The sequence below is a fragment of the Ostrinia furnacalis genome, unplaced genomic scaffold, assembly GCF_004193835.3.
Source record: "Ostrinia furnacalis isolate ACB-3 unplaced genomic scaffold, ASM419383v2 OfSCF0322, whole genome shotgun sequence".
Taxonomy (NCBI): Eukaryota; Metazoa; Arthropoda; class Insecta; order Lepidoptera; family Crambidae; genus Ostrinia; species Ostrinia furnacalis.
The window spans coordinates 1,286,433-1,301,917 of NW_021130561.1; the positions used below are offsets into that span (position 1 = coordinate 1,286,433).

The 15,485-nt window shown below is 36.0% G+C and overlaps 2 protein-coding genes across 5 annotated transcripts; one reads left to right on the forward strand and one right to left on the reverse strand.

Moving 5' to 3' along the window:
- Positions 1–654: 654 nt before the first annotated feature.
- Positions 655–11,786, reverse strand: LOC114360867 (annexin A7-like). Of its 4 annotated transcripts, none has more exons than XM_028315727.1 (4): positions 11,471–11,584; positions 8,542–8,560; positions 8,394–8,438; positions 655–1,037 (listed from the first exon to the last, which is right to left on the reverse strand). In XM_028315727.1, the coding sequence occupies exons 3-4, from the start codon at positions 8,422–8,424 to the stop codon at positions 694–696; spliced, it is 375 nt and encodes a 124-aa protein (XP_028171528.1). In that variant the 5' UTR covers positions 8,425–8,438; positions 8,542–8,560; positions 11,471–11,584; the 3' UTR covers positions 655–693. The 4 variants fall into 4 exon arrangements, with proteins under 4 accessions (XP_028171528.1, XP_028171520.1, XP_028171510.1 ...); XM_028315719.1 differs by lacking the exon at positions 11,471–11,584 and adding an exon at positions 11,366–11,422; XM_028315709.1 differs by lacking the exon at positions 11,471–11,584 and adding an exon at positions 11,641–11,786 and having other exon boundaries at positions 660–1,037.
- A 797-nt stretch (positions 11,787–12,583) lies between these two features.
- Positions 12,584–13,659, forward strand: mRpL52 (mitochondrial ribosomal protein L52). The gene is made up of 3 exons (XM_028315392.1): positions 12,584–12,736; positions 12,828–12,976; positions 13,336–13,659. The coding sequence occupies exons 1-3, from the start codon at positions 12,694–12,696 to the stop codon at positions 13,516–13,518; spliced, it is 375 nt and encodes a 124-aa protein (XP_028171193.1). The 5' UTR covers positions 12,584–12,693; the 3' UTR covers positions 13,519–13,659.
- The last annotated feature ends 1,826 nt before the right edge of the window (positions 13,660–15,485 follow it).

The following is a 15,485-nucleotide window of genomic DNA, read 5'->3' on the forward strand; positions in this document are numbered from 1 at the left end:
GGTTCTTATTTTATTATTCCGATATATTTAAGTCTCTATGAAAAAGGGGTAGGCCTGTTGCCATACGCCGGGCACATTGTGAGGCAGAAATGTTATTATTATTCTAGTTACTTATTCTGTGATTCTAGTTATTTAATTTAAATCTACATTATACAATAATTCAAATTAGGTATAAAAAAAAAACAAAATTCAATAAAACATCTTTTTTTATGATTTGCCAGATATTTTTTAAAACTATATTATCTACAAAAATATGTAATCGAACTATTAAAAAGTTATGCACCCCTGCTATTCGTAATTACCATGACATTAGGTTTGTTTACATTTGGTATCGCTTCTCGTTGGCCGTACTTTATAAAGTATAGTTGTTGCAATTCACAAAGGCGAGTAGCTTTACATGTGTGGTCGCTCGTACACAAGTAAAGCTCACTCGCCTTCGTGAGTTGCAAGAACTATACGTAGTTAAACGTAGTCAAAATGCTCACCTCGCCATATCCAGCGCCACCATACCCTGCCGGTTGAAACCCAGGCTGCGGTGGTGGAGCGTACCCGCCTGGTGCCGGGTATCCGCCTTGAGTTGGGTACACTTAACTTGACGTTAACTTTACAGCTGGACCAAGGATAGGCCAATGATATCCAGATTAGCCGGTTGGTAGCGGCCTGTATCTAGCGCGTTCCTCTGTGTTTTATAAACTATCCACCTTGTTGGACGAGGTGGACGACCCACTCTGCGATTGCCGGTACGTGGTCTCCATTCCAGAACCTTATTGCTACTGTTTTAAAAATTAAGTTACCAATAATATTAATTATGCTCACCTCGCCATATCCAGCGCCACCATACCCTGCCGGTTGGAACCCAGGCTGCGGTGGTGGAGCGTACCCGCCTGGTGCCGGGTATCCACCTGGTGCCGGGTACCCGCCTTGAGCCGGGTACCCGCCTTGAGCTGGGTACCCGCCTTGAGCCGGGTACCCGCCCTGAGCGGGATAACCGCCGGGCGGGGGATACCCACCTTGAGGGTAGCCGCCTTGATTTTGATCTGTGAACGTTAATTGCCAATTAGTATGTTGGTGAGTTGGAAGTCGGTGAGGCCTCTTGACATTTTAAAACAATGTGATTTTTTTGTTAAGAAAAAATAGATTTTTTAAGAAAAATATTCCTTTTTATCTCATCTTCTTATCATTTCTTTTGAACTCGATAAAGCATTATCTTTTTATAAAAAAATGAGAGTGGTAATTTTTCAATTGAGCCTTAACCCTTAATCATATTACTTGTGCGTAAAATTTCATGTAATAAATAAAAAAAGAATTAGAAACGATGAAAACAATTTTACACATTTTCAAACAGTATTGAAACACAATTTGTTATTTTTAATATTTAATCAGTTAGTAGTGTCAAAAAGCCTCAGTACATCACATTTAACAGTTAGAGGATGCAAGCAGACAGGTGTGACAGGTTTGGCACATTACATCGCGTCGGGGCGATAGTGAAGGCATTTACATCGTGCACATAGAATATTCACAATTTTACTTATTAACAGACTGTACAGAAAGATTTAACTGCCATTTTGACACTTGACAACCCTGACTGACGGTAAAAGGTCTTAAGTCTAAATGTGACTCTTTAGCTTAGCTGGAGGGGTTAACGGGATTATTGGCACTTTGTATAGTAAAAATTGCTAATATTCATTTAAAATACATACATAATACTAACATACATAACTGCGTGCCTATGGATTCCTCAAAATGAATTTCAGAAGATAAAAAAAAAGTTAATTAGTACATGAACAACCAGAAGTGCGGTCCAAATGTATGGTGAGTCATACGTTTTACCCGCACCACTGACACTGAGTTGTAAGTGTCATAGTCATATCAGGCTATAGGCAGATTTCGGTACAAATCACAATATTATTATGTATTTACACAGTTGTGTGGGTTGTGCAAGTGTTGGCTGGTTCTTTTAGTCATAGCATCAAGTGATACTTAATGCGACTAATTATCTTTGTAAAATAAGGATACTAATTATTATTAATTAGTAAGTATTGAAATATTGGTTAATGTCAAAAATTATATCATAATTAAATAGATAGTTCAGGGTTAAATAAATTATAAGATAAAATGTACAATATTGAGTAAAAATTATAGATACACAAAATATACAACTATTTACCAAATCCAAACACACAATTAGGCGGTCTTAACGCTAGGAATAATTATGAGGCAGACAAGACAATTCAACATTTCCCTTTATTTTTCTTAAACGTCTTCTGTTTATAAATAAAGGTTTTGTTAGTTTTTGTGATTTTTCATAATAGCGTCCCTAAAATTCTAAACAATAGGGTATTGCGTTGATAATAAGTTAACGTCATTGTTCATACAAACACGACATGTTAATTGGCTTTTGTCCGTAGTCTACGTACTGTCATCATCAAATTAAATAACAGCGACATGAGATGATTCCGTCCGTAATTTATTTTGAACTTTATACTTATTTGGACAAAGTTCAAAATCCATTGGGGTAGAACAGTTAGCAATTTCGTGGCAGGTACGAAACAGCAGTATATTTTTGCAGTATAATCGCACTTATTTACAACGAAATAAGGTCTTAAGTTTAGCTAGATCTGCCGTTTGTACTTTGTAGTATGTTTGTTTAAAGACACAAACGAAGACGGAAATTAGAATGTAAAAATATAAACTTTCACATGACAATGCCAGGAATTAAATTCGCACATAATGTTAAATAACGAGGTCTCACTTTCAGCATGCATTTTTGACTTTTAATTTTAAATCAGTAAGTCATCATTATTTCAGCCATAGGACGTCCACTGCTGAACATAGGCCTCCCCCAATGATTTCCATAGTGACCGGTTGGTAGCGGCCTGCATCCAGCGCCTTCCTGCTACCTTTATGAGGTCGTCGGTTCCACAAGGTGGAACCAGTAAGTACCTACGTCATTATTTGGACTCTACTGCAGGAGTACGACTTTCTCTAATTTACCAGAGGCAAATGGAGGACTTGGATACACTCTCGGGCGGATATTTTGTAGAAAACGTAGTTAAGTATTAGTGAGAAATCAGAACGTTAGTTATCATGACTGAAATTATTTATACAGCCTTACTGAACGAGTATGTAGCCTTGGCAAGCGAATCAATGACATGCTAAATTACCTTTGCGAATTACTTCTTTGTGTTTTAAAACTGCTTTATTATCCTGATATCTAATAATTATCCGGTTAAATAATAAAAGGATGATTTAATTTGACTCATAAGAACACAAGAGATGGTGCAATGGGAATACAGTGCTACCGTTTCAACCACTTCCTTATTCCCCAAGTGGAATGTGACTCACATCTATTGTCACATCTTTATTTCAACTGTAACTTACTGTAAGAACACATAAGTAAGTAACAAGATCACAAATAGGTATGGTTAACAAAACTGTATCCCTTAAGAGTTGCATGTTAGACGAATTTTGACTTTGACTTTGAATAAGCGATCTTTTATGGCCCCTCTTTCAAATCAGACACAGGGCTCCGCTCCACAAATACGAAAAATCTGTTCCAATATCATTTTGTGCGTTGAGACTTCTGCTCAATCATCATACTTGACAACGGAAGCGGCGTATTTGTCATATCAATTGCATGTCAAAGTCCTAGCTTATCTGTAACGCGATCGATCGATTGGCATTACTAGTGATAACGTGTGGAGGAATCACTCAAGTCCGTTTATTATAGGTTTCTTTCGGTATCCTGGCATCAGTGCCGTAACTAGGGCGGTGCCAGCGGTGCCCAGGCACAGGGCGCAGAAATGACCAGACCAGTATCTAGTTTTGTTTCATGCACGCTCCGCAACACATAGAGACATAAATAATAATGTAGATTAATAACGTTAGTAATCAAGTTATTATTTCGCGATGAAATGCCTTTGATGAATTAATTAACGATAACGATAATTCATTAATTGCCGTGCCAATTTGCACACAACAATGATAAATGATAAACAATTTCTTTCCACCAATTAAATATATTTTTGAAACAAGCTATTTAATTTTCCACTTTCTGACTCCATTATCAGCATTTAAATTCTACTACTGAATGGGGTTCAGTAGTAGAATTTAGATGCTGATAACTAGAGAAAAAACTAGACAAGACAACGGGAACCAGATGATGAGATGAATATGCTGAAATATTCATGAATTCGTTATCTACCACCACAGCTCCGTCCGGGTATAAATGCTCGAGACCATCATACTAACATTTTGTCCCAGCTGGGAATCAAACCCGCAACCGTAGGGTTGCTCGGTTTATGAACTACCAGACCAGATTGATGTTGACATTGACATCGTTGCGCAAGCCAGATAACTATTTATTTATGTAAATCAAACTAGGAACTAAGTAGGCCGAAACCGGTTCCCTATCTTAAAATATAAGTTCGAAGTTGAAATACCTGATGGTTAATGGAACATGTGTACACAAACTTAATTCTAATAGAAGAAACAAATATAAATTCCGGGTAAGTTCTTTGTCAAACCCATGGGTCAAATTCAACTTGTATGATTCTTCATCGTGCTTCGAATCGAAGATTTATTCCTAAGACTAGGCGCAGACCACCGATTTTTAATTGGCAGATAGTTGGGCCCGATTTTAATTTGTATGAAGAATCGGCCAAATCAAATCAGTGCAATGTGCGCACTTCCATACATGCCCATACTGATCAACTGCCCGACTAAACTATCGGCCGACGAAAAATCGATGGTCTGCGCCTAGGCTAAAGGTCTATAGAGAAAAGAAGAACAATAGTGTTTTTCTTTTCCCACCGGTACCATGAAATGTCGTGAAATTCTATCTCTAAGCTCTGATTGAGTCATATCTGATGCATAAAGAAACTTATAAAGACCGACTTTGAGGGATTTGACAGGCGACAAATACTAGACCCTATCAAAAACTTGTAATAATGTAATATGGCTGGTATTATATATTTATGTAGGTTTACAATATTACAACATTTTCACCACCTTATTCTCTACCATACACGTGCGTCTTCCTTCTTTCTTTTCCTTCTTTTTTTTCAAGCAAGAGCTGAAAATCAGTGTTCTGCTCATTTCAGAGCAGTGTCTACACTGAGCTCTCTGCTTTTTTGCATCGCTGCGGCACACTTATACCTTAGCGCGCAGGATTTTCTTTCTTTCTCTTTGTAATGTACTATATCTTTCCTGCTACTCCTGTGTTTATTAATCTTACGTTTTGCTTCTTGTGTGTCAATGTGTTTTGCAAATAAACCATTTATCTATCTATCTATCTATTAACTAAACATACAAAACGTAAAACGGAACATGAAAATAATTCAGCCCATAGAATCGCGATCTATTTTTAATTGGGCGAAACGGTAGAATGATCTCATTCTAGGTTCTTTCAGATACTAGTCTAGCGTACTACTTATTGATTTTTTCATTTGACTCTTTGCCAAGTAGGTACACGTTTTAGGAGCAAGTAAATAAAGAGTATGATTTTTGTATGATATCGTCATCTCATCATGAGGTCACCTAGTGTCAACTGGAGAACCCTATGACTAGGCGCAGACCACCGAGTTTTAGTTGGGTCGGACTGTTAATCAGTATGGAGATGTATGGAAGTGACTACACTGATTTGGTATCGGGCGATTCTTCATACAAATTAGAATCGGCCAACTAATCCGCTTTGCAATGGAGGAAAGTCGAACCTTAATTTCGAACTCCTCCTATGTTCTTCTGATTAATTTCGTTGCGGGTCCAATGACAGTTTAACTTTCCCCCGGGACAAACTTGACCTCCATTGGTTGGGTTTTATGGCGGTCAGGTTGTAGATCCTGGCTACACAGGAGTTGCAGTGGTGGGAACGAGAGGTGGGAATAGTCCCGTATCGGCCAACTAAAAGTCGGTGGTCTGCGCATAGGCTAAGCAAATGGAAGATTTGATCTACACTTCCCATACTGGCCAGATGAGTTCGAAGTTCGAAGGTCTGATGTTCGCATTATTTGTCTGTAAGTTGCCTTTTACGACATCCAAAGGAAGAGGGGGAGAGAATAGTATGGGCTTGCTCTTCATAACAAACAATAAATAATTACGTAAGGTCAAAGCCATTTATTCAACAAGCTAATAAAACTGTTGAAAAGGGGAACTTTCAATTAAAAAGAACACCTATGCCTGTGGTAAGATTACTCTTTGACGACTTTAAGTTATTGCCCTAGTACTAATTATATTAAAAAGAGTACATTAATGACTTATATCATTAAGTAGGTAGTTTCTCGATAAACACATTTGCATGGTTTCACAATCGATTGCAATGCTCATGCAGCAGCGACGCCTCAGATACCGTTATCGATCGAATATTATAATAATGGTTTAATGTTGATTGGAATATTAATTAGTTAATTAATAGTAGTCCTTCGTGGTATACTAGGCCTCCAGACCTGAAGACTTTGGTACAGACGACGGCAAATCAAATCAAAATATGTATTAATATGTAAACCCTTTTTAAGGCACTTATCGTTCGTTCGTTTCAGCCGAAAGACGTCCACTGCTGAACAAAGGCCTCCCCCAAGGATTTCCACAAAGACCGGTCCTGCGCCGCTCGCATCGACGCATCCAGGCACCTCCCGCGACCTTCACCAGATCGTCGGTCCACCCAGTGGGTGGCCTGCCCACGCTACGTCTTCCGGCTCGTGGTCGCCACTCAAGAACTTTCCTGCCCCAGCGGCCATCAGCTCCTCGAGCTATGTGCCCCGCCCACTTATACAGGTCCCAAATAGAGTTTACCACCACTTCACGCGGAAGAAACTCAAACCTTTGGCACATTAAGCTAATCACTATGCATCTTATTAAAGTTGCATTAGGTACGATTTTGCAATAAGTGTCTGATTCGCAGTCTGTACTTTAAGATCAAACGACGCTGAAGATTATGAGCATGCACGTCAGACAATAAGGTCGTGTGTTGTAGCCCGATTAGTGCTCATTCCATGCTGTGCTTCTAGTTAGGTAAATTGGATTACCAACAATTTGAAACATGAGGCAAGCCACAACAAAATATGTAGATTTTTTTATGGATGTTCTATTATTAATTCCATTTAGTCAACAACAGAAATCCTGATGATGGCCATGATCGCATCCTAAGATGAGATGAGATCCCATGTCCCATGACAACGTGAATGTAACGCTATAAGTACTTCCAGAGCTTAGATTAGCGGTCGGAAAATGTATGAGAGAAAACTTACAACCGAACAGTGAGCTTAATTTACAAATCTATACATATTATGTATGAAGCAGGCCACGTTATGAAATCGGGACTTGACACCAATAACCAAATTCCGACAAAAGCCCAAATTATTGTACATCCTACTTCTTCACATGTGGAAGCACCTGATCCTTGATGTATTGTAAATTGCAATGAAACATCTCAAGAGCATTTTACGATTGTAGGTACCTACTAATTCAAGTAAAACACGAATAAAAATAATTTTGATTTTTTTTATTTTAATAAGAAATTGAAATTTTCAAACAAAATAACATTTGTTTAGTCATGAAGTCTTGTTTTGAAAATGCGAGATTGGTCTGGAAAAATAATCTTATCAGTCATTATGAGTTTAGTCATACCTACTATGATATTGATATTTCCATTTGTCATTCTAAAAATTACTCAATACTCATATTACTCATAAGTAATGGTAATAATAAGAAATGGAAAAATATTTCACAGAATTAGATAGGCTCATTTTCATAGAAGATAGTATAATTTTAGAGATACTGAATCCGGGTCTATTTTAAGACCTTATGTACAACGTAGAATGCAATAAAGATATTGATTATTGACTATTGTATAAGGGTTCGGCCAAACCAACGCGATCACACCGCGATCAGCCGGCGTGCAGCGATGGCGACCAGACCTAAATGCATTGATCGCCATCGCTGCACGCCGGTTGATCGCGTTGGTTTGGCCGAACCTTTATGGAATAGAAGTGTCCTTGATGCTATGACCAAAATCAATAGATATACAAATAATGTATGCGTGTCTGTGTTTGTTAATTGTATTGCTCGTGCTTGTGCTGTACAGCTCTTTAGATAATTAAAGACTCTGTGAGCAAGTTTTTCACATCAATAAATTGGTTTATTGATCATATTATTATGGTTTCCATGGAGACCTTTTCATTTTGAGGCGACTAAAACTGACATAATAGGATAATTTTACTAAACATTTCAATGGCAAGATTCCAAAACTTGTATGAACAAAAATAATTAACGTTTTACTTTTATTAAGTCCAGTCAGTTTAATTCTGACAAAATATGTTTCTTATGCAAGTCTTTGATTATCTAAATAAATAAACATTTACAGGGTGACGACATAGATATAATATTTATAAAATGACCTCCCGGATACACGCCTTGATTCTGCCACATCCTCAGTTAGTTAACTGTACAAAAAATAGAAATATTAAAAAGAATACATACACATCGTGTTGTAGTTTGGTTGATCCGAACTGTTCAGCTTATCGGTAGCCGTTTTTACTGATTTACCTTACGGTGTCAGGGTGAACTGAAAAAGAAGAGTTATTGATTAAATAAATAAGTATAATAAGTTCACATCTAAGAACTGTTGATGTTTATTTATTTATTTATTTATTAGGTATATACTACAGTTGACAATCGAGTTTTGTTAGTAGATACTTAAGTACACATGGTTTAAAAGGGATTTGTTAACATTATAATAAAAATTAAAAAATAAGACAGACATTGAAATTAAACATACAAGTATGCTTCTGCAAAGAAGGTTTTCTCAACATCTTTAATAAAATGGAAGCATTGAATATGAATTAACAGTATTTAAACAATATTGCTACTGTAGCAGGTTTAGATTTGGTAACATTTACCTAAATAGACAGGCAAGAGTAAATGACAGTGGAATTTGTTTTATGTGTGATAAAAATATTTTTTTAACTTTATTATAAAGTTAACAAACCACTTCCAATATGCACAGAAGTGCTGTCATCAAGTTAAAAACTGTAGTACTTTATGTATTTGTAATAGGTGTTATTTTGCATCAATAATATACAACGTGTCCCAAAATTCAAGGATAAGCCGGCGCCGCAGGATGGACATAGTCATGACTACTTTAGGAAAAATAAGAAAAAAAATCTATCTCAATTATTTTTTAAGTTACACAATAAATAATGAAATTCGTCGAAAATTGACACCCCTTATGACATTTTACATTACCACGGCCACAATTTTTTAAATACTTCTGTTTTTTTGTTTGTATCGGCAACTTAAGTAGTGCTGCTATCCACACCAATTCTTAAAACCCCCAGAATCCTTGCAGTTTTTACACAAAAGTTAATCAAAATATGATATTTCCTTAAAATTTTGAACGATTTTTACTTAAACTCTACTTTGACTCGTCGTTTTGTAAAAAAAAAGTATGAACACTACTACGGCAAGTTTTTTATAAAGTTGACGCAACTATCCAAGATTCCAAAATGGTATAATACTCTAAGAAAACTAGTCGCCAAAAAGATATGCGTATCATTTTTACAAGCACTTCGCTTATTAGTTAGTCTGGGCTCTGGGACAAATCTTGCAACTGAATTTAAGACCATTTCTCCTCAACCGATTGAGCTGAAATTTGGTTACATTATGTAAGTACGATGACAATGCATTATTATGGTACCATTGAGCTGGATGGAGTCTGGAGGTGACCATAAGAACTTCTAAACGAAACGGCGGAATCGCATCTAGTTTGGGTTCGTTGGATTTTTCTTTTCGATCACTTTAGTGCTAGATGATGTCCAGGGTCCTGATGATGAAGTCAAGAGGTGACCAGGAGCTGGCCAAAGGAACTCCTGAACGAAATGGCGGAAGCTTATCGAGTTTGGGTTCGTTGGATTTGATTTCCCGAGCACTTGGACCATGAGATTGAGAACCTACTAAAAAGTGTAAAATAAAGTTATAATAAAAAAATACTTTTTGAAAAACAAGCATTAATGCGAAATTTTACGAAAGAATTTAACGATAAAAATAATTGTATGCAAGGTTCAAATAATTTCGAAAGCTTGTAGCGCAAACAGAAAAAAAGAGGAATAAATTCCATGCGCGATTATAACTTTTAAAATAAAGTTATAATCGCGCATGGACTTTATTCCTTTTTAGCTGTTTCTCAATCTCATGGCCCACGTGCCCGGGAAGACAAATCCAACGAACCCAAACTCGATAAGCTTCCGCTGTTTCGTTTAGGAGTTCCTATGGCCAGCTCCTGGCCACCTCTTGACTTCATCATCAGGACCCTGGACATCATCTAGCACTAAATTGCTCGAAAAGACAAATCCATCGAACCTAAACTAGATGCAATTCCGCCGTTTCGTTTAGAAGTTCCTATGGCCACCTCCAGACTCCATCCAGCTCAATGATACCATAATATTGCATTGTCATTGTACTTACACAAGCATATCAAATTTCAGCTCAATTGGTTGAGGAGAACTGGTTTTAAATTCAGTTGTAAGATTTATCTCATACTAACTAACAAGCGAATTGCTTGTAAAAATGGTACGCTTATCTTTTTTGCGACTAGTTTTCTTAGAGTATTATACCATTTTGGAATCTTGGATAGTTGCGTCAACTTTATAAAAAACTTGCCGCAGTAGTGTTCATACTTTTTTTTTACAAAACGACGAGTCAAAGTGGAGTGAAAGTAAAAATCGTTAAAAATTTTAAGGAAATATCATATTTTGATTAACTTTTGTGTAAAAACTGCAAGGATTCTGGGGGTTTTAAGAATTGGGATGGACAGCAGCACTACTTAAGTTGCCGATACAAACAAAAAAACAGAAGTATTTGAAAAATTGTGGCCGTGGTAATGTAAAATGTCATAAGGGGTGTCAATTTTTGACGAATTTCATTATTTATTGTGTAACTTAAAAAATAATTGAGATAGATTTTTTTTTCTTATTTTTCCTAAAGTAGTCATGACTATGTCTACCCTGCGGCGCCGGCTTATCCTTGAATTTTGGGACACGTTGTATATTCTGAGGTGCTGTTGACTGTACATATCTCCAAGGTCACACTGAATGGTGCTATGTATGACTCATATTATACACTAGTTTAATATTTTTTTACACTTTCCTTCTTATTAACATTGAAATTCATCCAAATACATCTGTAAAGGTTAAGTTTTTACATGCAGTTGAATTGGCTTGAATTTCTTTACTGTTTTACCTACAATCTTCCTACAATCATGTCTGAATGATGCAAACCTGGTTCTAAGATTTGAAAGGTTTACAGAAAAAACTGAAAACTGTAATCAAGACTTGTTTCTGAGGAAAGTGCGAGCGGGGATTCCCAGACTTACTCACAGACGGGACAATCTTGCTTGACAGATGTTAATGTGATGATGAGTTACTGAAAATTGTGTAAACCTCACGAAATTTGCACTAAAATTATACAAGCCACGTACCTAGACAGTTACTATTATCGGACAAACAGAATATTGATATGATTTCTGAGGAAACTGTAGGAAAGTGCAAGAATCTTCGGTGGAAATTACTAGATAAATGGCGCAACAACTTCAATCGATCAGCTTTCGAATTACGTTTGCACAGTAAACAAATTTATAGTTTTTCTTACCTGCACTTCGAGCACAACACACAGACACAAGATTTATTAAATGAACGAATATGTATATTTTTATCACTGCTGAAATTAAAATTGCGACCACAATCACACACAAGCACTGACGAAACGATAAGTTTTTTTTAATGTCAACAAAAATGGCAGGTCAGTGTTGCCAGTCGGGTCAGGTCAGAAATTACCAGAAATATAAAAAAAAGTAACCTTTTTGAACAAAAAGTAACCTTTTTGAACAAAAAGTAACCTTTATACGGGGGGGGGGGGGGTGCTGAGGGAGGATTGTGTAAAAGGTTGTTAATGGATGGAAAATGAATACAATTGATCATCTAAATATACGAAAAGTGACCAGTCGTATAAAAAAAACCGTTTCATGGATTTGCGTTTTATTATCGAAAAACATTCGCTAAAACTAATTTTTCTTAACAAATAATAAATAAAATTCAAGTTTAAATGCACTTTATGACATAATTTTTAAATTGTCACTATTAATATTTTTTACTGAATAACCTGCAAAGTTCAAAGTCAAAGTCAAAATTTCTTTATTTGTTTAGACTAATAAATAGTTCTTACAAATTTTATAATTTCTGAAAAATCACCTAAAAGTAACCTTTTCATTAGTGTAACCTAAAAGTAACCACAACAGTTCAAAAGTAACCAAAAAGGTTACAAAAGTAACCTTCTGGCAACACTGTGGCAGGTAGATGAAGTAAGATTCACGTTCCGATTCAGTGTTCCGATTATTACCGTTTTTATGATTTCATTCGACTTGACTTAGCAGAAAATTACACCACTAGTTGATAAGCATGTGATTGTGATTGGATGACATAAAATTTTATTTTTCAAATCTACCAATCAGAAAGCAATGCTTGATTTTCCATACTTTCCATCCACTAAAAGCTGTATATTAATGCATACTTTTTGCTGGGATTGAGTGAAACTAAAAAAAAACCAATGTCAGTTTCTATGAAGTAAAAACATAACCTTAAAACTAAAAAAATAGAAGGTAAAATTTTCTTTAAATCGAAGTTAAATTCGAAAACAATCTGGAAAATGAGTATGTTAATTAGAAAAACAGCTTTTATGCATTCTCGAAGTACGTATCTTAGTCATAAGGCTTCTAATTCTGGTTTTTTCACTCATCCAGGTGCAGATACTCATTTTTTTAATAAACTTATATTTTTCAGTCCTGCATAGAGCGTTTAGCTGTACATTCTATAACAGTACTAAGGAATGGCGCATATCTAAAGGTCTGGCTGAAAACCGCACTTCTGAGGGAATACTCACAGATGGACCTGATTATACCTTTTTAGATGGTCGGCCTACTCCACTTCTGGTTTGTAGATTCATTTACACTCACAAAATAGATCTTACAAAAGATATTAGTGCTTTTCGTGTACTATTTATTCCTATGTTATTCCTATGTAGTATAATTGAAATGAAAGTTGAAATGTTTATTGCATACTACCAAGGTTTTTTACGATGCTATGATAAGGAAGAGTGGCTTCCTCTGACACAGGTGCTTATGTACTTAATAGAGGAAGTCCACACCTAATTTGTAACCCTAAGATTGCAGTGAATAAATGTTTTATTTATTTATTATTTGTTTATAATTTTGTACTGTCATATTATGTATTTATTTATTTAAATAGTTATACTTTTTGTTTTTAAATGTTTTTCCGTGTTTGATTTCAGCACAAACAGAAGTTAAGGTTGCTGAAACAACGGGAGTATGCGTCTAAAATCGTAGAGATGTGTTCGGAGCTGGACTTTGCCAAAGAGAGGTATCAGAAGACCCTGAAAGAAGAGGCGCAGAAGAAACAGAGAGTCATTGACAGTTGGCTGAAGCCCAAAGGAAAAGCATTATCTAAAAAGTAGTGTTTAATGTATATTATGTTAGTTAGTTTCATGTTTATGTTTCCTATGTCGGACTTTTTGTAAAGTTATAAATATATTTACAAAAGTTGGCACTTTGGCACAGACTTCATTTTAGATGTAAATAAATTATCTTTATGTTCATTTGTTTTGTTTCTTTTTGTAGTGATGTACCATTTTTGCAAGTACAAGTCGTAAAAACTGAATCTGTTATATTGAAAGGGTCTTGGGGCTTAAAAAATCACTGCCTATTTTTTAAACTTATGTATCTATTTATCTGTTACATGGCATTAATTTTACAATAGAAAAAATCGTATGATTGTCTCCTGTGGATTATTAGAAGATTCAGTTTAGTCAGGTTGAATTCAAAATGATGATAATACATGGTTTCCAAAACCATTAAAATAAAAATCAAGATTATTCTTCTACCAGGCTCACAATAAAGGCGTTATAAATTATAGCGCCTGTTTACTTTTACAATGCAATTGCCCAACTGTGAATAGTTGCTGATAAGTTTCATACAGGCTTTATAGCCCGGTTCAGTGCACATTCAACGCAGAGTGTAGGCTAAAGTGCGTCCGCGCGGAACTAACCCTGCAGTAGTATGACCATGAGTCGTAGATTCCTGATAATTTGTGTAACACACAAATGTTAACTGTGGTCCCACACGTAACAAATGGGTAAAAAATATCCCACTTTGCCGTAAAGGTAGATTTAAGTGAAAGGTCGTGGATTCAATTCCCACTTGACAAAAGACATTGAACTGAATACATAATTTCATTACCCACATAATTAACAATCAACAACTTTGGGAAAGATCATTTTATAGTCAACTGTTTTTATATAAACACGAATAAGCGTAAAGAAGGTTTTCTATTAAAGTACCTGTAACTGTCCCGAAATTAAGCTCCTGGACTCCATCCTGGTAAAACTATTCGGATGAGCGAGCTACATACACAAAGTTATCTCCACTTTATTCCATGTAATTTTGAACTAACCTGATTATTTTAGCCACATCCATTATTTTGGAGCTTCCCAATACGATGAAACCCTGAGTGAAGTGCAAATTCAACACGCTAATATTTAACAAATAAAGTAGGCAGGGTAAAGAGGCTTGCTTCTGCGTGGCTTAGTGGTTTGCAAACCGCACTACGGAGGCCGCGGATTCGATTAAACCAAACATTTTGAGCATGAAAAAAAATTTACTATAGTTTTGTTAGTTTTCGACTAGATGGCGCTGCACGCTGCATGAAAACCCAAGCTTCAGGTGCTAGCTGAATAAAATAAGGTAAGTTTTACTCGTATGTGTACCTGTTTAAGCAATTTATATTGGGACTTATTCGTTTTTGATGATTATAAGTCATTACACCAAGTCAAGACAATAAAAAATTGGAAAGGACACTTCCACCACAAGCGCAACCTGCCTCTTGCAGAAGCTACTTAACTAGTTAATAAATAACATATTTAAATTGGAAAGGAAAATAACACGGAATTATGATTATTAGGTAGTCATCTAGTAGGTACATAACTCGTTTATCGACTTCTGGCACATTATTCACGTAATAACATATAGGTAGTCCAAGTAAGAGTTTAATTAACAAAGTTTTAACAAGACGTTCCGTGTCACCGCTGTTTTTGTTCGCATAAATTATAAATACTTGACTTGCAAAATACCGCGACGTTCGCTGACTCGAATCTCGAATACCTTTTTTACCTGAAAGTTTAAATTAACATATGACTGGTGAAAGTTAGCGATTGTCAAACAAAGTTTAACAGCAGTTCAGTCTGGCATGATTACTGCGACTTCATTATTTGGGTAGATTCACTGGAAGATAATGTTTTATAGCATAAAGTTTGCAGACGACTGTTGTAGACAGCTTTGTGATATAAAATATCAATGCACCAAGTATTTAGGAACGTACCGCGTACCGAAAAACGCAGCGTGTGACGTGCACCCACAAGGTGGACCG